Here is a 27,806-nt window from a genome sequence, read left to right as displayed (position 1 = left end):
CACCACGGACGCGAGCCTGTCAGGTTGGGGAGCAGTTTTTCTCCACCACAGGGCTCAAGGAACCTGGACTCCAATAGAATCGTCCCTTCAGATCAATATCCTGGAGATAAGGGCAGTATATCTAGCCCTATTGGCTTTCCATCGGTGGCTGGAGGGCAGGCAGATCCGAATCCAGTTGGACAACGCCACTGCCGTCGCCTACATCAACCACCAAGGCGGCACTCGCAGTCGTCAAGCCTTCCAGGAAGTCCGGCGGATTCTGCAGTGGGTGGAAGTCACAGGCTCCACCATCTCCGCAGTTCACATCCCGGGCGTAGAAAACTGGGAAGCAGATTTTCTCAGTCGTCAGGGCATGGACGCGGGGGAATGGTCTCTTCACCCAGACGTGTTTCGAGAGATCTGTCGCCGCTGGGGAACGCCGGACGTCGATCTCATGGCGTCACGACACAACAACAAGGTCCCGGCCTTCATGGCACGGTCTCAGGATCACAGAGCTCTGGCAGCGGACGCTTTGGTCCAGGATTGGTCGCAGTTTCGACTGCCATATGTGTTTCCCCCTCTGGCGATGCTGCCCAGGGTACTACGCAAGATCCGGTCCGACTGACGTCGCACCATTCTCGTCGCTCCAGACTGGCCGAGGCGGTCGTGGTATCCGGATCTGTGGCATCTCACGGTGGGTCAACCGTGGGCACTTCCAGACCGCCCAGACTTGCTGTCACAAGGCCCATTTCTTTGTCGCTCCATTGGGAGACCCAGACAATTGGGGTGTATAGCTTCTGCCTCCGGAGGCCACACAAAGTATTACACTCAAAAGTGTAAACCCCTCCCCTCTGCCTATACACCCCCCCGTGCATCACGGGCTCCTCAGTTTTTATGCTTTGTGTTGAAGGAGGCACACATGCACGCAAGCTCCACATTTTAGTCAGCAGCAGCTGCTGACTATATCGGATGGAAGAAAAGAGGGCCCATAACAGGGCCCCCGGCATGCTCCCTTCTCACCCCACTCTGGTCGGCGGTGCTGTTAAGGTTGAGGTACCCATTGTGGGTACAAAGGCTGGAGCCACATCCTGTTTTCCTTCCCCATCCCTTAGGGGCTCTGGGTGAAGTGGGATCCTAACCGGTCACCATGCACTGGGACCGTGCTCCCTCCGCAGCCCCTGGGGGAATCTGCTGGACAGGAGACCGGGTATCGTTCAGGGACAGGCCCTGCTCCTCTGAGGTACTCTGTGTCCCCTTTGGGACGGCGCATAGAGCGCCTGTGTAACGGACGCTGCAGCACCTGCCGGGTGTTTTGCGTCGCCGGGACTACCGCGCCGACCGCGCTTGTTTGCCGGCCGCGCTAATAAATTTAGTCCCCGGCTTTTGCGGCCTAGTACCGCAAATTCCCGCCCCCGGGCCTGCCAGTCAGGGGTGAGGGCGGGACGCTAGACTACATGTCAGCGGTGAGGGCTGGAGCATACTGAGGTATCCTCCTCCCCCCTCACTGAGCACTGCGGGGCACCAGATTCCCGCACTTTCTGAGGCACGCCCACGGCTCCCTCCTCCTCTCAGAACGCTGGCAGCCATTCCTATCAGCACTTCTGACGCTGGAGAGCTTCAGAGGGGAGACAGCACCGAGCTCCACAGCTCTGGGAGGCCCAGGCAGGGAATCTGGTGGTCACACAACCGCTGAGAGCGGTCGGTAAGCAGCACCTGTTACTAGGCGCTGGCCCCCCTGGGTGCCGAAGTGTATATTTATATGCTTATATTGTATACATTTACTCTGTACGGCTGCACTATTTGCTTTTGGCTATATACCCTCACTGGTTGCTCCAAGAGGAGACAACAGAATGTCGTCCGCAAAAAGCAAGGGTGCCAAGGCACAGGCTTATTTTGCAACCTGTACCTCATGTGCGGCTATGCTACCTGCAGGTTCCACCTACCCTCATTGTGTGCAATGCTCGGCCCCTGTGACACTCACTCAGCCGGAGCCTCAGCCACTGGTGGGACCCTCGGCCCAGGTGGAACCACCTGCTGCCACTGTCCAGGTGACAGGGACAGAGTTTGCAGTTTTGGCTGACAAACTTTGAGTCTATTTCCCAATCCATGGCTCAGTCTATGGATAGATGGTCTGCTAAGATACTAGAAGCTTTGCAGTCCAGACCGGTAACACAGGCCCCGGGCACTGTTGAATCATTGCCCTCAGACCCCCCTCGGTCGGCGCAGCAAAGTGCTCCTGGGGCGACTCATAGGTCCCACGGTGAGGACTCCGACACGGACCGCAGTCCCAGACCGGCTAAGCGGGCTCGCTGGGAGCTTCCCTCGACTTCATCACACTGCTCAGGGTCTCAGCATGAGGACTCTCTGGAGGATGAAGCGGAGGTGGCAGATCAGGGCTCTGATCCTGACGCCGCTCTCAACCTTGATACACCTGAAGGGGACGCCATAGTAAACGACCTTATAGCGTCCATCAATCAGGTGTTAGAACTTTCTCCTCCAACTCCTCAGATTGAGGAGTCAGCTTCTCAGCAGGAGAAATTCCAATTTAGGTTTCCCAAACGTACACGGAGTGCATTTCTTGATCACTCCAACTTCAGAGATACAGTCCAGAAACACCGAGCTTTCCCGGACAAGCGCTTTTCTAAGCGCCTTAATGACACACGTTACCCCTTCCCCCCCTGAAGTAGTTAAGGGTTGGGCTCAGTGTCCCAAGGTGGATCCTCCAGTCTCTAGACTGGCGGCTAGATCCATAGTTGCAGTGGCAGATGGTTCATCACTCAAGGATGCCTCTGACAGGCAGATAGAGCTCCTGATGAAATCCATCTATGAAGCTATAGGCGCGTCTTTTGCTCCGGCATTCGCAGCCGTATGGGCACTCCAAGCTATCTCAGCTTGTCAGTCTGAGATTAATGCAGTCACACGTGCCTCTACTCCGCAGGTTGTGTCTTTAACCTCTCAGGCGTCGGCTTTTGCGTCCTACGCCATGAATGCTGTCCTGGACTCTGCGAGCCGTACGGCGGTAGCATCCGCCAATTCAGTGGCAGTTCGCAGGGCCATGTGGCTACGTGAATGGAAGGCAGACTCTGCTTCCAAGAAGTTCTTAACCGGTTTGCCATTTTCTGGCGACCGCCTGTTTGGCGAGCAATTGGATGAAATCATTAAACAATCCAAGGGAAAGGACTCGTCCTTACCCCAGTCCAAACCAAACAGACCTCAACAACGGAAGGTACAATCGAGGTTTCGGTCCTTTCGGCCCTCAGCCAGGTTTCAATTCTCCTCGTCCAACAAGCCACAGAAGGGCCAGAGGAACTCTGATTCATGGCGGTCTAAGTCACGTCCTAAAAAGACCGCCGGAGGAACCGCTCCCAAAGCGGCCTCCTCATGACTTTCGGCCTCCCCAAACCGCATCCTCGGTCGGTGGCAGGCTCTCCCGCTTTTGCGACGCCTGGTTGCCACATGTCCAAGACCGATGGGTGAGAGACATTCTGTCTCACGGTTACAGGATAGAGTTCAGCTCTCGTCCTCCGACTCGTTTCTTCAGAACATCTCCGCCCCCCGAGCGAGCCGAAGCTCTTCTTCAGGCTGAGCACTCTGAAGGCAGAAGGAGTGGTGATCCCTGTTCCCCTTCAGGAATGGGGTCACGGTTTTTACTCCAACTTGTTTGTGGTGCCAAAAAAGGACTGATCTTTCCGTCCCGTTCTGGACCTCAAACTGCTCAACAGACACGTGAAAACCAGGCGGTTCCGGATGGAATCTCTCCACTCCGTCATCGCCTCGATGTCCCAAGGAGACTTCCTAGCATCAATCGACATCAGGGATGCTTATCTCCACGTGCCGATTGCACCAGAGCATCAGCGCTTCCTGCGTTTCGCCATCGGGGACGAACACCTTCAGTTCGTGGCACTGCCTTTCGGCCTGGCGACAGCCCCACGGGTCTTCAACAAGGTCATGGCAACAGTGGTAGCAGTCCTACACTCTCAGCGACACTCGGTGATCCCTTACTTAGACGATCTTCTTGTCAAGGCCCCCTCTCGGGTGGCATGCCAACACAGCCTGAACATTGCTCTGGAGACTCTCCAGAGATTCGGGTGGATCATCAATTTCCCAAAGTCAAAACTGACACCGACCCAAGCGCTGACATATCTCGGGATGGAGTTTCATACTCTCTCAGCGATAGTGAAACTTCCGCTGGACAAACAGCGTTCACTACAGACAGGGGTGCAATCTCTCCTTCGAGCCCAGTCGCACCCCTTGAGGCGCCTCATGCACTTCCTAGGGAAGATGGTGGCAGCAATGGAGGCAGTTCCATTTGCGCAGTTTCATCTGCGTCCACTTCAATGGGACATCCTCCGCAAATGGGACAGGAGGTCGACGCCCTTCGACAGGAACGTCTCCCTTTCTCGGGCAGCCAAGGCCTCCCTTCAGTGGTGGCTTCTTCCCACTTCTTTGTCGAAGGGGAAATCCTTCCTGCCCCCATCCTGGGCTGTGGTCACGACGGACGCGAGTCTGTCAGGGTGGGGAGCGGTCTTCCTCCACCACAGGGATCAGGGAACCTGGACTCAGCCAGAGTCCTCCCTTCAGATCAATGTTCTGGAGATAAGGGCAGTGTATCTTGCCCTAAAGGCGTTCCAGCCGTGGCTGGAAGGCAGGCAGATCCGAATTCAGTCGGACAACGCCACGGCGGTGGCATACATCAACCACCAAGGCGGCACACGCAGTCGTCAAGCCTTCCAGGAAGTTCGGCGGATTCTGCTGTGGGTGGAAGCCACAGCATCCACCATCTCCGCAGTTCACATCCCGGGCGTAGAAAACTGGGAAGCAGACTTTCTCAGTCGCCAGGGCATGGACGCAGGGGAATGGTCTCTTCACCCGGACGTGTTTCAAGAGATCTGTTGCCGCTGGGGAATGCCGGACGTCGACCTAATGGCGTCCCGGCACAACAACAAGGTCCCGGCATTCATGGCACGGTCTCAAGATCACAGAGCTCTGGCGGCAGACTCATTAGTTCAGGATTGGTCGCAGTTTCGACTGCCTTATGTATTTCCTCCTCTGGCACTACTGCCCAGAGTGTTACGCAAGATCAGGTCCGACTGCCGCCGCGCCAGCCTCATCGCCCCAGACTGGCCGAGGAGGTCGTGGTACCCGGATCTGTGGCATCTCACGGTGGGTCAACCGTGGGCACTACCAGACCGACCAGACTTGCTGTCTCAAGGGCCATTTTTCCATCTGAATTCTGCGGCCCTCAACCTGACTGTGTGGCCATTGAGTCCTGGATCCTAGCGTCTTCAGGGTTATCTCAAGAGGTCATTGCCACTATGAGACAGGCCAGGAAACCAACGTCCGCCAAGATCTACCACAGGACATGGAGGATCTTCTTATCCTGGTGCTCTGATCAGGGTTTTACTCCCTGGCCATTTGCCTTGCCCACTTTTCTGTCCTTCCTTCAATCCGGAATGGAAAAGGGTTTGTCTCTCGGCTCTCTTAAGGGACAAGTCTCGGCGCTCTCTGTGTTTTTTCAGAAGCGTCTAGCCAGGCTTCCGCAGGTACGCACGTTCCTGCAGGGGGTTAGCCACATAGTCCCTCCTTACAAGCGTCCGCTAGAACCCTGGGATCTGAACAGGGTGCTAACTGCTCTTCAGAAACCACCTTTCGAGCCAATGAGGGATATTTCTCTTTCACGGCTTTCGCAGAAGGTGGTCTTCCTAGTGGCAGTCACCTCACTTCGGAGAGTGTCTGAGCTAGCTGCACTGTCATGCAAAGCCCCCTTCCTGGTGTTTCACCAGGATAAGGTGGTTCTGCGTCCGGTTCCGGAATTTCTCCCTAAGGTGGTATCCCCTTTTCATCTCAATCAGGATATCTCCTTACCTTCTTTTTGCCCTCATCCAGTTCACCAATGTGAAAAGGACTTGCACTTGTTAGATCTTGTGAGAGCACTCAGACTCTACATTTCTCGTACGGCGCCCCTGCGCCGCTCGGATGCGCTCTTTGTCCTTGTCGCTGGCCAGCGTAAAGGGTCGCAGGCTTCCAAGTCAACCTTGGCTCGGTGGATCAAGGAACCAATTCTTGAAGCCTACCGTTCTTCTGGGCTTCCGGTTCCTTCAGGGCTGAAAGCCCATTCTACCAGAGCCGTGGGGGCGTCCTGGGCATTGCGGCACCAGGCTACGGCTCAGCAGGTGTGTCAGGCGGCTACCTGGTCGAGTCTGCACACTTTCACGAAACATTATCAGGTGCATACCTACGCTTCGGCAGATGCCAGCCTAGGTAGGCGAGTCCTTCAGGCGGCGGTTGCCCACCTGTAGGAAGGGGCCGTTTTACGGCTCTTTTACCGAGGTATTCTTTTACCCACCCAGGGACTGCTTTTGGACGTCCCAATTGTCTGGGTCTCCCAATGGAGCGACAAAGAAGAAGGGAATTTTGTTTACTTACCGTAAATTCCTTTTCTTCTAGATCCTATTGGGAGACCCAGCACCCGCCCCTGTTCCCTTCGGGCTGTTGTTCTTTTGTGTACACATGTTGTTCATGTTGAATTGTTCTTTTGGTTCATGGTTTCAGTTCTCCGAACATCCTTCGGATTGAATTTACCTTAGACCAATTTATAAGTTTCCTCCTTCCTGCTTTTGCACCAAAACTGAGGAGCCCGTGATGCACGGGGGGGTGTATAGGCAGAGGGGAGGGGTTTACACTTTTGAGTGTAATACTTTGTGTGGCCTCCGGAGGCAGAAGCTATACACCCCAATTGTCTGGGTCTCCCAATAGGAGCTAGAAGAAAAGGAATTTACGGTAAGTAAACAAAATTCCCTTCTTTTCCATCTGAATTCTGTGGCCCTCAACCTGACTGTGTGGCCATTGAGTCCTGGCTCCTAGCGTCTTCAGGGTTATCTCAGGATGTCATTGCCACCATGAGACAAGCCAGGAAGCCAACGTCCGCCAAGATCTATTACATGTCTTGGCAAATCTTCTTATCCTGGTGCTCTGATAACGGTTTTCCTCCATGGCCGTTTGCCTTACCCACATTCCTTTCATTCCTACAATCTGGAATGGACAAGGGTTTGTCCCTCGGCTCTCTCTCAAGGGCCAAGTATCGGCACTCTCCGTGTTTTTTCAAAAGCGTCTAATCAGGCTTCCGCAGGTCCGCACGTTCCTGCAGTGGGTTTGCCACATGGTCCCACCTTACAAACGTCCGTTGGAACCTTGGGATCTTAACAGGGTCCTGACGGTTCTGCGTCCTGTCCCGGAATTTCTCCCTAAGGTGGTATCCCCTTTTCATCTAAATCAGGATATCTCCTTGCCTTTTGCCTTCCTTTTGCCCTAATCCAATTCACCAGTGTGAAAAGTATTTGCACTCTTTGGATCTAGTGAGAGCACTCCGGTTCTACGTGTCTCGCACGGCGCCCCTGCGCCGTTCAGACGCGCTCTTTGTCCTTGTCGCTGGCCAGCGTAAGGGCTCTCAGGCCTCCAAGTCAACCTTGGCTCGGTGGATCAAGGAACCGATTCTTGAGGCCTACCGTACTTCTGGGCTTCCGCTCCCTTCAGGGTTGAAAGCCCATTCTACCAGAGCTGTAGGTGCATCCTGGGCATTGCGGCACCGGGCGACGGCTCAGCAGGTGTGTCAGGCAGCTACGTGGTCTAGTCTGCACACTTTCACAAAGCACTATCAAGTGCATACCTATGCTTCGGCAGACGCCGGTCTAGGTAGGCGAGTCCTCCAGGCGGCGGTTGCCCACCTGTAAGAGGGGGCCGTTTTCGGCTCTTTTTATTGAGGTATTGTTTTACCCACCCAGGGACTGCTCTTGGACGTCCCAATTGTCTAGGTCTCCCAATGGAGCGACAAAGAAAAAGGGAATTTTGTTTACTTACCGTAAATTCCTTTTCTTCTAGCTCCTATTGGGAGACCCAGCACCCACCCCTGTGCCTTTCAGGCTGGTTGTTCTTTTGTGTACACATGTTGTTGATGTTGATTTGTTCTTTTGGTTCATGGTCTTCAGTTCTACGAACATCCTTCGGATTGAATTTACCCTAGACCAATTTATAAGTTTTCTCCTTCCTGCTTTTGCACCAAAACTGAGGAGCCCGTGGTCCACGGGAGGGTGTATAGGCAGAGGGGAGGGGTTACACTTTTTTAAAAGTGTAATACTTTGTGTGGCCTCCAGAGGCAGAAGCTATACACCCAATTGTCTGGGTCTCCCAATAGGAGCTAGAAGAAAAGGAATTTACGGTAAGTAAACAAAATTCCCTTTTTTTTTTATTTTCATGGCTCAACGTTATAAACTTCTGTGAAGCACCTGGGGGTTCAGGGTACTCACCAAACATCTAGATAAATTCCTTGAGGCCTAGTTTCCAATATGGGGTCACTTGTGGTTTTTTGCTGTTTACGTACCTTAGGGGTCCTCCAAATGCGACATGGTGCCCGCAATCTTTTTCAGCCAAGTTTACTTTCCAAAATTCAAATATTGCTCCTTTCGTTCCAAGCCCTCCCATTTGTCCAAACAAACATTTGGGTAAAATGTTTGGAATTACCTCTTGAAAAAGTAAGAAATTTGATGGTAAAGCAACATTTATGAGAAAAAATGACAATTTTCAAAATATCAACATAACGTTATCAAAATCTGTGACGTACCTGTGGGTCCAAAATGCTCAGTATACCCCTCGATAGAAGCCTTAAGGGGTCTAGTTTCCAAAATGGGGTCACTTGAGAGGGGTTCCTGCTGTTTAGGTACCTTAGGGGATCTGTAAATGCAACATGGTGCCCGCAATCTGTTTCAGCCAACTTTGCTTTCCAAAATTCAAATATTGCTCCTTTCGTTTCAAGCCCTCCTATTTACCCAAACAAAGGTTTCTGACCACATGTGGGGTATCGGCGGGCTCATAAGAAAGTGGGTAACAAAGTGTGAGGTCCAATTTTTGGTGTTACCTCCTTGAAAAAGTAAGAAAATTATTGCTAAAGCAACATTTTTAGGTAAAATGTTAATTTTTATTTTTTTTTCATTCCACATTGCTTTAGTTCCTGTGAAGCACCTGAAGGGTTAATAAACTTCTTGGATGTGGTTTTGAGCAGAGTGAGGGGTGCAGGTTTTAGAATGGTGTCACTTTTGGGTATTTTCTGTCACCCAGGCCTCTCAAAGTCACTTCAAATGTGATGTGGTCCCTAAAAAAAATGGTTTTGTAAATTTTGTTGAAAAAATGGGAAATTGCTGATGAACTTTGAACACTTCTAACTTCCTAACCCCAAACAATTTTGTTTCCAAAATTGCGCTGATCTAAAGTAGACAAGTGGGAAATGTTGTTTATTAACTATTTTGTGACATGACTCTCTCTCTGGTTTATGGGCATAAAAATTAAAAGTTTGAAAATTGCAAAATTTTAAATTTTTCTCAAATTTCATATTTGTTTTCACAAATAAAATAAAAAAAAATCATCCTAAATTTACCACTAACATGAAGTCCAACATGTCATGAAAAAACAATCTCAGAATCACCAGGATCCATTGAAGCGTTCCAGAGTTATAGCCTTATAAAGTGACACTGGTCAAAATTGCAAAAAATGGCCTGGGCATTAAGTACAAAACTGGCTTCGTCCTTAAGGGGTTAAGCTACTGCATGCCTAATTCAATGGGGTTGTGACTTTCATGGAGACCACCTTTTAACCTTGTGTGCCTTGGCAGCCCAGAGTCTATGAACGATCCCGAAAAGGCGGTGTCTGTGTAATAATAAATACATATATATACGAATATAATATACACCCCCTATACAAAACCTTTTGGGATATGTACTGTATGTATATTATATTCACTCTCCTATGGAACATTAGAAGGGGAGACAAAATAAAAGGCATTATTAAAGGTGTTTTCGATGGACATTAGAGGGGAACGAGTCATTAAAATTTTTTTTTTTACAACAATTGAAAGTAAAAAAAGTATTTAATTTTTTTCTTTTTAATTCTTGTATAGGATATGAAACATGGAATAACGTTTTGTGTTTACATTTTTAACACTATCAGGTGCAGCTGCTCATATTTACCCTAAAAACTATAGTGTACGGCTAGCTTGCATTACGATTGCAGTAAATCTGGGTTGGATCTGCTCACATGTGCGGGCAATCATTCCTCCCCTTTTGGGTATTTGTTAAAGGACAAGGGAGGATGAATTCGTGGCTCAGCAGCCTAGGACACACATGATGGGATTAGGTACATGACTCTGCTCAGTCAGTGTAAAGTCTCATTCAGATGTCTCATGCAGGGATGTCTGAATGAGGCCTTACTGCTGAGACTGCAAAGCTTATCAGACTTCTGGTGGCTCCCCACAGCTGTCAACTAGCCCATCGGCATCCCACGGAAGCGCAGGGAATTACACGATTCCTGCTGGCGTTTAAATCCCACTGTCACAGTGGCTGTTAGAGGCACATGACGGCTGATTTAAATCAGTTATGTACTGGTAAAGATGCATCAAGGGCAGAGACGTGACTTATGACGTAAATATATATCGTATGTTGTGGAGGGGTTAGCTTGAACCTGCAATCATCCAATTGTTTGCGCTATACTTAGCGGTGCATTAGCTAGCAGAATTCACAATATCATGTTCTCTTATCACTGGAGAATCATAATGACAGCCACGGGGGTCATCAACAGATCCATGGCTGTCATGGCAAAAAATTGGCGCCCAGCAATCTTGTCACAGGTGCACTGATGGGCAGGAGGAGTGACGCTCTCCCCTGCCGGTGCATGTTAAATATCTCTGTCAGAGATTGACTGGTGTATGGAAAGGGTTTGCAGCTGTGGGTAGAACTCTGATCCACCCTTGGTAGTTAGAGACACATGATGGCTGATTAAATCAACCATCATTTTAGGGAAATGATATGGGCTCTGTGTTTGAGCCCACATCAAAGACAGGGACACAACCTTTGACGTACCAGTATGTCAAAGTTCGTGAAGGGATTAACTAAACAGAAACCTCATTGTATTTAAAGGGAACCTGTTACCAAGTGTTTGCCACCTAATCTGAGAGCAGCATAACGTAGGGGCAGAGACCTTGATTTCAGCAGTGTTTCAATTACTGGACTGCTTAGTGCAGTTTTGGTTAAAATCACTGATTAATAAGCAGTTAGGCTGGAGTTACACTAGCGTATGGTATCTGATGCGAGTGCATGGGATGCAATATGCTAATGGCTCAGGCTCTGCTGCGAGTGTGAGCCCAGTGTCATGCAACTGTGATCCAATCCTGTGATCGGATCACAGCTGCTTAGGAAAGGTGGGAGCTATGGAGGAGAGGGAGGGATTAATCTTCCCATCTCCTCCATTGTCAGCTGATGCAATTATTGCACTGCACTTGGATGTTTTCCAAGTGCAGTCCAATGTTTTACTCACACCCATAGACTCTCGCTGAGAATTGCAGTATGCTGCAATTTTTTCCTCCAGTCTGATTACGGCTGAAGAAAAACTCGCAGATGTGAGCTGCAGCCTTGTCTAACATGGGATTTTCTCTCATTGCACTCATGCGTATCATACGCTCGTGTGAGCGTACCCTTAGAGGACTACTTGGCCTGCTGTCAGGGGGTCCAGCATATTCATAAGCTCTATATAACTGCTAAATTTGCAGCAGAGTAAACATTGATTTTTATCAGAATGACAGCAAACAGCTCAGTAAGTGACACATTGTTGGTTTTGGGGTCTCTGCCCCTACATTTTGCTGTTCTCAGATTCGGGAGCAACAACCTGGTCACAGATTCCCTTTAAAGGGAATCGGACAGTATGATCAACCCTCCAAAGCTGTCTATATGGGCATGTAGGTCATAGGAAACTGAATAAAATGATACCTTGATATGTGCAATCTGGTGCCTTCTTCATCCACATTTTTCTTGTATGTAAATCAGCTGTACCAGGTTATGGGCCGGACACTGATCTCCCTGAGGATCTGTCACCAGAGCTTATGTAAATAAAAGGGGGGAGTTATCCGTGTGATACGGTATGTGATGACTGCTCTCCTGATCTCACTGCAGAACTGTGTGTGATTACATATAACTGAATACAGATGAGCAGACCCATATATGTTCGGGTTCACCTGGTTTGGCTAGACTTTGTTTCTTTGGGGACCCAGACTTGACCTGAACTTGTTCTCGAACCCCATATAAGTAGATAGGGACACAAACCAACGGGCTCAACTCTAGTAACTAGAACAATGGAAGTCAATGAATGGGCAGTTCAGCTGTCTGCCCACATACAGCCAGCAATAAACCGCTCGAGAGAGGGCTGTTTTTCTATTTGGGCACGCAGAATCCGAAAAAAACAAGGTTTTTACCCCCACTGAGCATACTCGAGCACAGCGATGCTTGATTTAAGTGTTTAGCATACGAACAGCACCCGAACTCTGACACTTTTTTCTTGTTCTTTTAAAAAAAAAAAAAAATGTTTGGGTTTGAGCCTAAGACACTCAATGTTCAGTAGGAACCCCAATCTTTACATCTTGGGTTTGCTCATGTCTATAACTGACACATTTGCAGGTTCCATTCAGAGCTTCGGCTTCCATCTCACAGGCAGTCAGTGCTGCAGTACAGCAGAGCTGTAAGAGCTACAGCTACAATTTTATTTATATATATATATATATATATATATATATATACATATACATATGTAATACCTATTTGGGAGACCATGTTCATTTCTACTGTACTAGTTTAGTTATGCTTAACTCACATTAATAACACCCACTTTTTATTTAAAATTGGCTCTGGAGGCAGATTCTCAAGGTGATCTATATTCAGCTTAGAGTTTAAAGCATCTGTGATGCCCTGGTAAATCCAGGTAGTCACAGAAAGAGTTAATCCTCCTTGGCAGCTACACAATCCCCACACAGATGTACACCAGCCAATCAGGCCCTACTCACCCCCTCCCCAGGAAAAAGGAAGGGGGCGAGAGGAGTTAAGGGAGTGACAGAGCAGAATTTAGTCAGTTGTGCAGTAGTCAGTGAAGTGCTAACAGGGGAAGCTTGGAGCTCCCTGGGAGAAAGTGGTAGCCGGGGTTGGAGCCCTGGACTACCGGACTAGGTGGCTGTGAGGGCCACAGGCGACGGAGATCCGGTCGCGGGGATCCTGAGGCGACCGGGACAGGGTGGGAGCCCGCCAGTGCTGAGAGTGGTGACTCCGTCCAGAGGCCATTCAAACGGACTAGTCCAGACAAGAAAGAGACAGACAGTGTGGAAGGAAGGACCCCTGGCTCTACATCTGGGTGTGGGACCTGAAGACACCTGCCAACGGTGACCGGCCATTTGGCAAGTTGGTTTACAAAGGACTCTGTGTTTTCTGACCACACACATCAGCCTAGCTTCATCCAACACCAGGACAACCGAACTGTGAGTTTCCTACTCCCTGCAATCCCTGCCACCACCACAACTCCCAATTGGGCCCTGGGACTACAACTCCCCTACCCGTGGAGGGGATCCCACCTTGCTGCCCCCACACTATCAGTCCCGGGCACGGTCCTAAGAGGCAGCGGCGGTGCCACCATCTCATCACCTCAACCCACGGGTGGCGTTACAGACAATCTCACTTTACAAATTCCCCACGCCACCGTGATACCTCTAGAAGCGACCCCATTGGCCTGGTTCTGAGTACCTCCTATCCCTGGGTGACACACATCTTTCCATCTTTTCTTTTTTTTTTTTTTTTGTCTGTGCCACAATGGTGCCTTTAATCTAAGGTCCGTGGCCCTAGTAATATGCTCGCCCTCTTCAGCTTTCATAGACGCCGGTCCAGTCCCATGGGGCCATAATGTGACTGCAACTTCTTACTAAAATCAGAAGATCGGTCACAAGTGCTCAATGCAAGTCTATGACAGTCAGAACCAGGCTCTCATAGACTTACAATGAAGATTGACATCCAGCTATCTTCATGAAAAATTGGAGCAGCTGGAAGGACACACTGCATAAGACCGAATGGAGTGGCGATGATGGAAGGTGAAGACTGGGGTCAGGAATCTTAGATTACAAGCACCACTGCAGAGGTAAAATAAAAAACAAAGCAAAACGTGCTCAATTACATATAAGGAAAACTTGGATATCTCTGGAATAAAGGCCGTTTTACACGCTACGACATCGCTAATTTGATGTCGTTGGGGTCACGGAATTTATGACGCACATCCGTCCGCTTTAACAATGTCGTTGCGTGTGACACCTATGAGCGATTTTGAATCGTCGCAAAAACGTTCAAAATCGCTTATTGGTGACATGGGGGTCCCTTCTCAATTATCGTTGCTGCTGCAGTAACAAAGTAGTTCGTCGTTCGTCGCTATGTGTGACACCGCAGGAACGAGAAACCTCACCTTACCTGCGTCCCACCCGCAATGAGGAAAGAAGGAGTTGGGCGGGATGTTTGTACCGCTCATCTCCGCCTCTCCGCTTTGATTGGGCGGCTGCTTAGTGACGTCGCTGTGACGCCGAACAAACCGCCCCCTTAGAAAGGAGGCGGTTCGCCGGTCACAGCGACGTCGCTAGGCTGGTAAGTAGTGTGATGGGTCCGGGCGATGTTGTGCGCCACGGTCAGCGATTTGCCAGTGTCGCACAACCGATGGGGGCGGGAACGCACGCTAGCGATATCGGTAACGAGATCGCAGTGTGTAAAGCAGCCTTAAGACATCGGATCACTGATATCGAGGTGTCATTTTATACAACTATAGATGGCTTAGGAGGGTTGATCCTACTGACAGATTCCCTTTTTAAATATATTTGAGAGGGGGAAATATTCTATACATTTTTTATTTTTGCTGGGTTTTCATAAAGTTTTTGAAGCTTGGTCCTCAAAGTTGCTGAATACGTTTAATTACTTCTGCACACTTAGTCTAGAATATTTTTAAATTTGTATTACTATTGTCAGGATTGTGCATTTTGATCCAAGCGAGACAAATATGTTAGAAATCTAACTTCTTCATTGTGCAGGTGTCTATGAACCGAAGTCGTCTTTACAGATCACCATCTATGCCCGAGAAACTAAACCGGCCTGTGCTAAAGAGAACCATAAAACCGCTAGAAAATGAAACTCCAGTTAAGATGAAAAGAAGGCGCAGCACTAACAGCCCCCTCCATCCTGAAGACGATGAAAACTGCCAACCAAAAAGACGGGTAAGCGAATCCTGCATTCTGGGTTGTTGATAAAGTGTACACCCCTTATATTAGACTAATAAACCTATCATTGGGGACTTTCAGCTCACGTTTCTGGCACACCTTAATGATGGTAAACAGACTTAGCTATGTGCTCATATTATATGCTAAGATTTTACTTTTAACTTGAATGTTAAGTCCGGAATCCTTTCTAAACAATTTAAACTGGCTGTTGCTCCATTTTTCCGAAACAGAGCCTTTGCATTGTCCTATAATCATCAGTAAATTGCTGGCTATCTATTTACACCTTCACCTAAATGATAGCGTTAGGTGGAGAGGCAGAACACCTTTAGTCCCCCTTCACACGTCCGTGTTTCCGGGATGTGTGGTATACGTTTTTAGGCTCTGTGCGCACTGGGAAGTGGAATTTTCTTGAGAAAATTCCGCATGCCCTCAAAGATTACCGCACCCGCGGTAAAAAACCGCGGGAAACCGCACCCGAAAACCGCATGCGGTTTGCTGCGGTTTTACCGCGGTATTATTCGCGGTATTGCCGCGGTTTTGCCGCGTGCGGGTTGGGATGTGCTTTATTGCATTCAATGCAATAAAGCACATTGAAGAAAAAAAAAAAAAAAAAGTCATTTAATTCTGAGAGTAGATAGACAGAAGAATAGATAGAGGGATAGATAGATAGACAGAGGGATAGATAGATAGAGAGAGAGATGACAGATCGCTGCATTTCCCACGGTCGGCAGTGAGTTCACATTACCGGCCGTGGGAAATGACCGGTAATTACCTCTGCTGCTTTCATTCAGCCTGTGTCTGTGACAGTCGCGGCTGGATGGAAGCAGCGCTGGACGTCGGACCTGGATTACGCCGGAGCTTTGCTACGGGAGGGGTTAATAAAATGGTGAACGAGGCTTGTTTGTTTTATTTAAAATAAAGGATTTTTCGGTGTCTGTGTTTTTTTCACTTTACTTACGGGTTGATCATGTCAGCTGTCACATAGACGCTGCCATGATCAAGCCTGGGGTTAATGGCGGTGGTCCCCCATCACCATTAACCCCTTGTATTACCTTGCCACCACTGCTACACGGTGGCAAGAAGAGCCGAGGACACGCCGGTATTGTCGCATATTGCATGCGACAGTGCCGGGGCAGCTGCGGCTGATATTCTCGGCTGCCGGAGGGGGAGTGAGGCGGGGGACATTACCCCTGCCCCTCTCCCTCCCCAGCCTGAGGATACCGGGCCGCCGCTGTGTGCTTACCTCGGCTGGACGGTAAATATACAGCGGAGCCCACGTTCTTTTTTTTCTATATTTCCGTTTTCTTTCTATGTGTGTTCTATGTGTCTGTGTCTGTGTTCTATGTCTGTGATGTCTGTGTGTGAGTGTGATGTGTGTGTTTACTCTCTGCACGGCTTCCTCTTCCTGTAATGACATCACTTCCCTGCAAAACCGCAAGCAAGTGATGCACATTACCGGAGGTAAACCGCGAAATACCGCAGGGAATAACGCAGGAAAACGCAGTGAACCGCACAGAATTTGCTGCCTGCGTTATTCCCTGCGGGATTTCTTGATTAACATTGAGTCAATGGAGTGAAATCCCGCAGCGCTGTGCGGAAAAGAAGTGACATGCACTTGTTTTTGCTGCGGGATTCCCGCAGCAAAACATGCAGCTGTCAAATTCCGCCCAGTGCGCACAGGATTTTTTTTCTCCATAGGATTTGCTGGTTCACTGCAGAGATGTTATGAACATTTTCTGCAGCGAAACATGCAGCAAATCCGCGGCAAAATCCGCGAAAAATCCGGTAAGTGCGCACATAGCCTAAGACGTACTGGAGAGAAGGTCACACTCATACTGATTTATAATCTATAATGATCTTGATACCTTTGTGTTTTCACACACACCATGTGTCCTTGTGAACCACACATGTCTCCATGTGGATCACACTGACACATGTCTGATTTTAACTGGCAGCACAGGCATACGCACCTGTATAAGTAAGTGGGTCTGTGAAAAACCTGTACAGCACATGGGTGACATCCGTGTGCTGTACATGTGAAATGGACCAGAATTAAATGCATTCAAAGAATTACTGACTTTTAAATGTTAAAAATATGCAAAGAAGATAGAGTTAATATATAGACATGCAGATGGATAGAGAGAGAGGGATGATAACTAGAAATATTTCTTCGGCGCTCTATTGGGAGACCCAGACGATTGGGTGTATAGCACTGCCTCCGGAGGCCACACAAAGCAATTACACTAAAAAGTGTAAGGCCCCTCCCCTTCTGGCCATACACCCCCAGTGGGATCACTGGCTCACCAGTTTTCGGCTTTGTGCGAAGGAGGTCAGACATCCACGCATAGCTCCACTGTTTAGTCAGCAGTAGCTGCTGACTATATCGGATGGAAGAAAAGAGGGCCCATATAGGGCCCCCAGCATGCTCCCTTCTCACCCCGCTGGTGGTTTGTAAGGTTGAGGTACCTATTGCTGGTACGGCGGCTAGAGCCCACATGCTGTTTTCCTTCCCCATCCCCCTGAGGGGCTCTGAGGAAGTGGGATCTTACCGGCCCCAAAGCCCTGAGGCCGGGCTCCATCCACAGACCCATTGAACCTGCTGGATGTGGAGCGGGAGTGCCGTTCAGGGACATGGCCCTGCACCATTCAGGTACTCTGTGTCCCCGTACACACAGGCACAGCACACTCCAGACTTGCTGGGTGTGCTAGTGCGCCGGGGACAGTAAAGGGTTACAGTCACTGCAGCCTTGCTGAGTGACTTTATTTATTGGGAACTACCGCGCCGGACGCTCCGGGAGCGGCGACGCGGCTGGGACTTGTAGTGCGCCGGGGACTTAGCGCCGACCGCGCTTTTACGGCGGCGGCGCTTATAAATCCAGTCCCCGGCTTTTGCGGCCTAGCTCAGCTTCGTTCCCGCCCCCACCCTGTCAATCAGGGTAGGGGAGAGACGCTGTACTATCAGCAGAGCCGAGGGCTGGAGCCTTATTTACATGCTCCAGCCCTCTCACTAGACACTGTGGGACGCCGGTTTCCCGCTCTGACTTGGGGCACGCCCACGGCCCGCCCCTACTCACACGAGCTGGAGAAGGACGCCGGCAGCCATTCCTGCAGCCCGAGCTGAGAGAACGGACTCTGGGCAACCAACAGGACTAGGGCGACCACACACCCGCTTATAGGCGGGCGGTAAGCGGCACCTGGGGTGCTGACACTAAATACCGCAGTTTGTCTATTTGTATTTTAAGTACACTGCATAGGTCGGCCCTCTTAGATGGCGACACATCAGCAGCAGGAAAGCATGGGTGCTAAGGCACAGGCTTTCTATGCTGCTTGTATTGCACGTACTGTAGTGTTCATGTGTATTTATGCTTGTATGCTATACACTGCACTGTACGGTCGCTAGTCTGGGCTATATTCGCCATGGAATGGCTAGACTACAGCAGCAGAAAAGCAGGAGTGCTGAGGCACAGGTTTTTTTCTATGCTGCTTGTATTGCAGGTGTTGCAGTGTTCATTTGTACTTATGCTTGTATGCTATACATTGCACTGTATGGTCGCTATTCTGGGCTATATTCCCCTAGATGGCTAGTCTACAGCAGCAGAAAAGCAGGCTTTCTATGCTGCTTGTACTGCATGTGCTGCAGTGTTCATTTGTACTTTATGCTTGTATGATATACATTGCACTGTACGGTCGCCATTCTTGGCTCTATAAGTCGGCAGCAGCATATAAGCAACACAGGCTTTCGATGCTGTTTTTTGCTGCATGTGATACTGTTCCACGGCACTGCTCCCCATTGGGTGCAATGCTCCCCTGTAGCACTTGGTTAGCCGGGGTCTCTACTTGACGTGGCCAAAAGAACCACCTCTCAACCCTGTCCAAGGACAGGGACAGAGTTGCAATGTGATAGAGACTTGCAGTCCGGACAGGCCATGGGCAATCTGGATCATTGCCCCCTGGCCACCCTCACTTGGAATAAAATCGGTGCTCCGGGGGGGTCCCAGGAGGCTCTCTGTATGATGAGGCAGACGTAGCTCATCAGGACTTTGATCCTGACACCGCTCTCACTCCGGATACACCGGATGGTGACGCCATAAGGAATGATCCTATAGCGTCCATCAATGGAATGTTGGATCTTTTCTCCCTCAGCTCCCCCAGCGGAGGAGTCAACTTCACAGCAGGAGAAGTCCCATTTCAGTAGCTCAAACGTATATTGAGTATTGTTCTGACCATGCTGTCTTCAGAGAAGCAGTCCAGGAACACCACGCTTCCCAGATAAGCGTTTTCTCCAAACGTATTTAGGATACACGTTATCACTTTCCCCCTGACGTGGTCAGGCGTTGGACCCAGGGTCCAAAGGTGGATTCTCCAATCTCCAGGCTTGCGGCTAGAGCCATAGTTGCAGTGGAGATGGGACTTCACTTACAGATACCATTGACAGACAGATGGACTCTGGTTGAAATCTGTCTATGAGGCTATCGGCGTGCCGGTTGCTCCGGCATTCACAGCCGTATGGGCACCCTAAGCTTTTCAGCTGTTCTTGCGCAGCTGGTCTTGAGCACAGGTACATCTGTGCCGCAGGGGCGTCCGTAACCTCGCAATGTCTGCATTGCGACTTACCCTATTAATGCTGTCCTGGAAGGACAGTCGAGGTTTCGGTCCTTCCCAGGCTCGGGCAGGTCCCAATTGTCCTCGTCCAAAAGGGCTGAAAAGCCTCAGAGGCTCAGCTGCCGGCCGGGCTCAATCACGCCCAAGGAAGGCAGCCGGAGGAACCGCTACCAAGGCGGTCTCCTCATGACTCTCAGCTCTCTCATCTTTCCGCATCCGCGGTTGATGGCAGACTCGCTCGCCTTTGGCGACATTTAGCTGCCACAGGTCACAGACCGGTGGGTGAGGGACAGTGTGCCCACGTGCACAGGACAGAGTTCTGTTCTCGTCCTCCGACTCGATTCTTCAGAACGTCCCCACCTCCCCACCGAGCAGATGCTCTTCTGCAGGCAGAAGGAGTGGTAATCCCGGTTCCTCTTCAGGAACAAGACACGGTTTTCCTCCAATCTGGTTGTGGTGCCAAACAAGGATGGCTCTTTCCGTTCCGTTCTGGACCTAAAACTGCTCAACAAGCACGTGGCGGCCAGGCGGTTCCGGATGAAACCCTCCGCTCCGTCATTGCCTCAATGTCTCAAGGAAATTTCCTAGCATCAATAGACATCAAAGATGCTTTTCTTCAGCGCTCTATTGGGAGACCCAGACGATTGGGGTATAGCTACTGCCCTCTGGAGGCCACACAAAGCACTACATTAAAAGTGCAAGGCCCCTCCCCCTCTGGCTATACCCCCCCGTGTATCACGGGTTCTCCAGTTTTTAGCTTTGTGTGCGAAGGAGGTCAGACATTCCATGCATAGCTCCACAGATTTTAGTCAGCAGCAGCTGCTGACTATGTCGGATGGAAGAAAAGAGGACACATATAGTGTTCCCAGCATGCTCCCTTCTCACCCCTGGATGGTGTTGTAAGGTTGAGGTACCTATTGCTGGTACAGGGCTGGAGCCTGACATGCTGTTTTCCTTCCACATCCCCTTGTAGGGCTCTGTGGAAGTGGGATCCTGCCGGCCTCTCAGCTCTGATGCCGGGCTCCATCCACAGACCCATTAGAACCTGATGGATTCGGAGCAGGAGTACGATCAGGGACAGGGCCCTGCATCATACAGGTACTCTGTGTCCCCGGCAGGCACAGACACACTCCGGGCTGGCTGGGTGTTATAGTGCGCCGGGGACCGCATCGTGGAGTTGGTGTCCCTACAGATTACTGGGGGATTGTTTGTGTTTGGGAACGCAGCGCCGACCCCCTCTGGACCGGGCGGCGCTGCTGTGACTTGTGGTGCGCCGGGGATCCGCCGTCCGCGCTTTTACGGCGGCGGCGGTTATAAATTGAGTCCCCGGCTTTTTGGGCCTAGGACGCCGGCAGCTCCGTTTCGTTCCCGCCCCCTCCCTGTCACTCAGGGAAGGGGAGAGACGCTGTTCGCAAGCAGCGACGAGGGCTGGAGCCTGATTTACATGCTCCAGCCCTCTCACTATGCACAGAGGGAAGCAGGCTTCCCGCTCTTGGCCAGGAACGCCCAGGGCCCGCCCCCCTTCCTCTCTCGAGACGCCGGCAGCCATTACATGCATGCCTGGCTGGAGGAAGGACGCAAGGCTCTGGGAGACCTGGACTAGGGGCTATCTGGCGACCACACACCCGCTTTTTAAGCGGGCGGTAAGCGATTTTTCTGTGCTGGTCCCTCTAGTGCCTCACTGTGTATCAGTGTACTGGATTCAGTTATATAGATATTGTATTTCTTGCACTGTGAGGTGCGCTTCTGGCTGCATATCCCAGATCGCTCTGTGGAAGCAGCAACATGTCATCCTCAAAACGCAAGGCGGCCAAGGCAAAAAGGGCTGTGTATACTGCGTGTGCTGCATGTGGGGCTAATCTACCAGCAGGCTCTGATGACCCCCATTGTGTGCAATGCTCCGACCCGGTGCTGCTTCGCCAGCCGGAGTCAGGAGAGGTAGCGACCCAGGCTGAGACGCTTGTAAGTTCTGCCCCGGTGACAGGGACGGACTTTGCAGTTTTTGCAGATAATATGTCTGTATCTATGGCAAAAATCCTTGAGACCTTGCAATCTATGCATGGGGCTCAGTCTCTAGCACGGCGAGGCCTCTGTCCTCAGGTCCCCCTCACTTGGAATTAATCCAGCCCACAGGGGGGTCCCCGGCTTCACAGGCCGAGGATTATGACTCAGATGATGGCCCCAGCCACCCTAAGCGAGCTCGCTGGGAAAGACCCTCGACGTCTTCACACTGCTCAGGGTCTCAGCGCAATCAGTCTCCCTGTGATGTGTCTGATGAGAGTGATCAGGAATCCACTCCTGGAACCCCTCTCAACCTGGATACCCCGGATGGGGATGCCATGGTAGACGACCTTATCTCAGCCATCAATAGGCTGTTGGATATTTCTCCCCCAGCCCCTTCAGCAGAAGAGGCGGCTGCGGAGCAGGAAAAGTTTCGTTTCCTTTATCCCAAGCGTAAATTGAGTGCTTTGTTAGATCACTCTGACTTCAGAGAATCAATCCAGAAGCACGACGCTCACCCAGAAAGGCGTTTCTCTAAACGATCTAAAGATACGCGTTTCCCTTTCCCCCCTGAGGTGGTCAAGCGCTGGACACAGTGTCCAAAGGTAGACCCCCCGATTTCCAAACTTGCAGCTAGATCCATAGTTGCAGTGGAGGATGGCGCTTCACTTAAAGATGCCAATGACAGACAGATGGACCTTTGGTTAAAATCTGTCTATGAAGCTATAGGCGCGTCGTTTGCTCCGGCATTCGCAGCCGTATGGGCACTCCAGGCTATTTCAGCTGGCTTAGCAAAAGTGGATGCTATCATGCATCCAGCAGTGCCGCAAGTGGCGCACCTTACCACGCAGATGTCGGCGTTTGCGTCTTACGCTATCAATGCGGTCCTAGAATCTACCAGTCGCACCTCAATGGCGTCCGCCAATTCGGTAGTTTTGCGCAGAGCCTTGTGGTTAAAGGACTGGAAAGCAGATGCTGGTTCCAAAAAATGTTTAACCAGTTTGCCTTTGTCTAGAGAGAGACTGTTTGGCGAGCCATTGGCTGACATCATTAAGCAGTCCAAGGGTAAAGACTCCTCTTTACCACAACCCAGAACACCCAAACCTCAGCAGAAAAAGTGGCAGCAGAGGTTTCAGTCCTTTCGAGGTTCGGGCAAGACACCATTTACCTCGTCCAAAGGGACTCAGAGGACGCAAAGAAACTCAGATTCGTGGCGGACTCACACACGCCCCAAGAAAGCAAATGGAGGTACCGCTTCCAAAACGGCTACCTCATGACTTCCAGCCCCCCCCCTCCGCATCGCCGGTCGGGGGCAGGCTCTCCCGCTTTTCCGGCATTTGGATGTCACAGGTCAAAGACCGGTGGGTGACGGACATTTTGTCTCGCGGGTACAGAATCGAGTTCAATTCTCGTCCTCCAGCTCGGTTCTTCAGAACCTCCCCACGTCCAGACCGAGCAGATGCTCTGCTGCAGGCGGTGGATTCCCTAAAAGCGGAAGGAGTGGTTATCCCAGTCCCTCCTCAGGAACAAGGGCAAGGGTTTTACTCCAATCTCTTTGTGGTTCCAAAAAAGGACGGCTCGTTCCGTCCTGTTCTGGACCTAAAACGGCTCAACAAACATGTGCACGCCAGGAGGTTCCGGATGGAAACCCTCCGCTCTGTCATTGCCTCAATGTCCAGAGGAGACTTCCTTGCCTCAATAGACATCAAAGATGCTTATCTCCACGTGCCAATTGCTACAGAACATCAACGTTTTCTACGTTTTGTGATAGGAGACGACCATTTTCAGTTCGTAGCTCTTCCATTTGGTCTGGCGACAGCCCCACGGGTCTTCACCAAGGTCATGGCGGCGGTGGTAGCAGTCTTGCACTCTCAGGGACACTCGGTGATTCCTTACCTAGACGACTTATTGGTCAAAGCTCCCTCTCGGGAGGCATGCCAACTCAGCCTGAATGCTACGCTGGAGACTCTACAGTCTTTCGGATGGATCATCAACTTTCCAAAGTCGATCCTATCACCGACTCAGTCACTAACGTATCTTGGCATGGAGTTTCATACTCTAGCAGCGATAGTGAAGCTTCCGCTGGACAAGCAGCGGTCACTACAGACAGGGGTGCAATCTCTCCTGCAGGGCCAGTTGCATCCCTTGCGGCGCCTCATGCATTTCCTAGGGAAGATGGTGGCAGCCATGGAAGCAGTTCCCTTTGCGCAGTTTCATCTGCGCCCACTTCAATGGGACATTCTCCGCCAATGGGACGGGAAGTCAACGTCCCTGGACAGGAAAGTCTCGCTTTCCCAGACGGCCAAAGACTCTCTACAATGGTGGCTCCTTCCCACATCATTGTCTCAGGGAAGATCCTTCCTGCCCCCATCCTGGGCAGTAGTCACGACAGATGCGAGTCTGTCAGGGTGGGGAGCAGTATTTCTCCACCACAGGGCTCAGGGGACGTGGACTCCGCAGGAGTCCACCCTTCAGATCAATGTTCTGGAGATCAGAGCAGTGTATCTTGCTCTACTGGCCTTCCAACAGTGGCTGGAAGGAAAGCAGATCCGAATCCAATCGGACAACTCCACAGCGGTGGCATACATCAACCACCAAGGAGGGACGCGCAGTCGGCAAGCCTTCCAAGAAGTCCGGCGCATTCTAATGTGGGTGGAGGACAGAGCATCCACCATATCCGCGGTTCACATCCCAGGCGTAGAAAACTGGGAAGCAGACTTCCTCAGTCGCCAGGGCATGGACGCAGGGGAATGGTCCCTTCACCCGGACGTGTTTCAGGAAATCTGTCGCCGCTGGGGAGTGCCGGACGTCGACCTAATGGCATCCCGGCACAACAACAAGGTCCCGGCATTCATGGCGAGGTCGCGCGATCAAAGAGCTCTGGCGGCAGACGCCTTGGTTCAAGATTGGTCGCAGTTTCAGCTCCCATACGTGTTTCCGCCTCTGGCGCTCTTGCCCAGAGTGCTACGCAAGATCAGATCCGAGTGCAGCCGCGTCATACTCGTCGCTCCAGACTGGCCGAGGAGGTCGTGGTATCCGGATCTGTGGCATCTCACGATCGGTCGACCGTGGTCACTGCCAGACCGACCAGACTTACTGTCCCAAGGGCCGTTTTTCCATCAGAATTCTGCGGCCCTGAACCTGACTGTGTGGCCATTGAGTCCTGGATCCTAGCATCTGCTGGATTATCTCAGGGAGTCATTGCCACAATGAGACAAGCTAGAAAGTCGAATTCGGCTAAGATCTACCACAGAACGTGGAAGATTTTCTTGTCCTGGTGCTCTGCTCAGGGAGTGTCTCCCTGGCCATTTGCATTGCCCAAGTTTCTTTCCTTCCTGCAATCGGGGTTAGAAAAGGGCTTGTCGCTCAGCTCCCTTAAAGGGCAAGTTTCGGCACTATCCGTGTTTTTTCAGAAGCGTCTAGCACGTCTTCCTAAGGTGCGCACGTTCCTGCAGGGGGTCTGTCATATTGTGCCCCCGTACAAGCGACCGTTAGATCCATGGGATCTGAACAGGGTACTAGTTGCTCTCCAGAAGCCGCCCTTCGAGCCTCTGAAGGAAGTTTCCTTTTCTCGGCTGTCGCAGAAAGTGGCGTTTCTTGTTGCAATCACATCGCTTCGGCGAGTGTCTGAGCTGGCAGCTCTGTCATCTAAGGCTCCCTTCCTGGTGTTCCACCAGGACAAGGTTGTGCTGCGCCCCATTCCGGAGTTTCTCCCTAAGGTCGTATCCTCTTTTCATCTTAATCAGGATATTTCCTTGCCTTCTTTTTGCCCTCATCCGGTTCACCGGTATGAAAAGGCCTTACGTTTGCTAGATCTGGTGAGAGCACTCAGAATCTACATTTCACGCACGGCGCCCATACGCCGTGCCGATGCACTTTTCGTCCTTGTCGCTGGTCCGCGCAAGGGGTTGCAGGCTTCTAAAGCCACCCTGGCTCGATGGATCAAAGAACCAATTCTAGAGGCCTACCGTTCTGCGGGGCTTCCGGTTCCTTCAGGGCTAAAAGCCCACTCCACCAGAGCCGTGGGTGCGTCCTGGGCATTACGTCACCAGGCTTCGGCTCAACAGGTGTGCCAGGCAGCTACCTGGTCCAGTCTGCACACTTTCACCAAGCATTATCAGGTGCATACCTATGCTTCGGCGGATGCCAGCTTAGGTAGAAGAGTCCTGCAGGCGGCAGTGACACCCCCATAGGGGAGGGCTGTTTTGCAGCTCTAACATGAGGTATTTATTTACCCACCCAGGGACAGCTTTTGGACGTCCCAATCGTCTGGGTCTCCCAATAGAGCGCTGAAGAAGAAGGGAATTTTGTTACTTACCGTAAATTCCTTTTCTTCTAGCTCTTATTGGGAGACCCAGCACCCGCCCTGTTGTCCTTCGGGATGTTTTTTTGTTGTTTGCGGGTACACATGTTGTTCATGTTGAACGGTTTTTCAGTTCTCCGATGTTATTCGGAGTTAATTTGTTTAAACCAGTTATTGGCTTCCTCCTTCTTGCTTTGGCACTAAAACTGGAGAACCCGTGATACACGGGGGGGTATAGCCAGAGGGGGAGGGGCCTTGCACTTTTAATGTAGTGCTTTGTGTGGCCTCCAGAGGGCAGTAGCTATACCCCAATCGTCTGGGTCTCCCAATAAGAGCTAGAAGAAAAGGAATTTACGGTAAGTAACAAAATTCCCTTCATCTCCACGTGCCGATTGCTACAGAGCACCAATGTTTTTCTACATTTCGTGATACGAAACGACTATCTTCAGTTCGTAGCTCTGCCATTCGGGCTGGCGACAGCCCCACGGGTGTTCGCCAAGGTCATGACGGCAGTGGTAGCAGTCTTGCACTCACAGAGACACTCTGCGATCCCTTACTTGGACGATCTACTTGTCAAGGCACCCTCTCAAGAGGCATGCCAACTCAGCCTGAATGTTGCGCTGGAGACTCTCCAGACGTTCGGGTGGATCATCAACTTCTCAAAGTCAAACCTGTCACGACCCAATCACTAACGTATCTTGGCATGGAGTTTCATACCCTCTCAGCGGTAGTGAAGCTTGACAAGCTTGACAAGCTGGACAAGCAGCGGTCACTACAGACTGGGGTGCAGACTCTCCTTCAAGGTCAGTCGCACTTCTTAAGACGCCTCATGCACTTCCTCGGGAAGAGAGTGGCGACAATGGAGGCGGTTCCGTTTGCGCAGTTTCATCTGCGTCCACTTCAATGGGACATTCTCCGCCAATGAGACGGGAAGTCGACATCCCTGGACAGGAAAGTCTCCCTTTCCCAGACGGCCAAGGACTCTCTGCAGTGGTGGCTCCTTTCCACCTCATTATCACAGGGAAGATCCTTCCTACCACCGTCCTGGGCGGTGGTCACGACAGACGCGAGTCTGTCAGGGTGGGGAGCAGTGTTTCTCCACCACAGGGCTCAGGGTACGTGGACTCAGCAGGAGTCCATCCTTCAGATCAATGTTCTGGAAATCAGAGCAGTGTTTCTTGCCCTACTAGCCTTCCAACAGTGGCTGGAAGGAAGGCAGATCCGAATTCAATCGGACAACTCCACAGCGGTGGCATACATCAATCACCAAGGGGGGACTCGCAGTCGGCAAGCCTTCCAGGCATTATGATGTGGGTGGAAGCCACGGCCTCCACCATATCCGCAGTTCACATCCCCGGCGTAGAAAACTGGGAAGCAGACTTCCTCAGTCGCCAGGGCATGGACGCAGGGGAATGGTCCCTTCACCCGGACGTGTTTCAGGAAATCTGTCGCCGATGGGGAAGGCCGGACGTCGACCTAATGGCGTCCCGGCACAACAACAAGGTCCCATCCTTCATGGCACGGTCTCGCGATCAAAGAGCTCTAGCAGCAGACGCCCTAGTGCAAGATTGGTCGCAGTTCCGGCTCCCTTATGTGTTTCCACCTCTGACACTCTTGCCCAGAGTGCTACGCAAGATCAGATCCGACTGCAGCCGCGTCATACTCGTCGCCCCAGACTGGCCGAGGAGGGCGTGGTATCCGGATCTGTGGCATCTCACGGTCGGCCAACCGTGGGCACTACCAGACCGACCAGACTTACTGTCCCAAGGGCCGTTTTTCCATCGGAATTCTGCGGCCCTCAACCTGACTGCGTGG

General features: G+C 51.1%; 1 protein-coding gene across 3 annotated transcripts in view; it reads left to right on the top strand.

Moving 5' to 3' along the window:
• CDC25C (cell division cycle 25C) overlaps positions 1-27,806 on the top strand; it is a 154,903-nt gene that overhangs the window by 97,661 nt on the left and 29,436 nt on the right. For all 3 annotated transcript variants that reach the window (XM_075344674.1, XM_075344673.1, XM_075344672.1), the window contains exon 10: positions 14,900-15,082. In XM_075344674.1, the coding sequence (XP_075200789.1) occupies positions 14,900-15,082 (183 nt within the window). The remainder of the gene's footprint in view (positions 1-14,899; positions 15,083-27,806) is intronic.

Source organism: Anomaloglossus baeobatrachus, chromosome 4 (genome assembly GCF_048569485.1).
Source record: "Anomaloglossus baeobatrachus isolate aAnoBae1 chromosome 4, aAnoBae1.hap1, whole genome shotgun sequence".
NCBI classification, from domain to species: domain Eukaryota; kingdom Metazoa; phylum Chordata; class Amphibia; order Anura; family Aromobatidae; genus Anomaloglossus; species Anomaloglossus baeobatrachus.
This window is presented reverse-complemented; position numbering and strand designations above follow the sequence as displayed.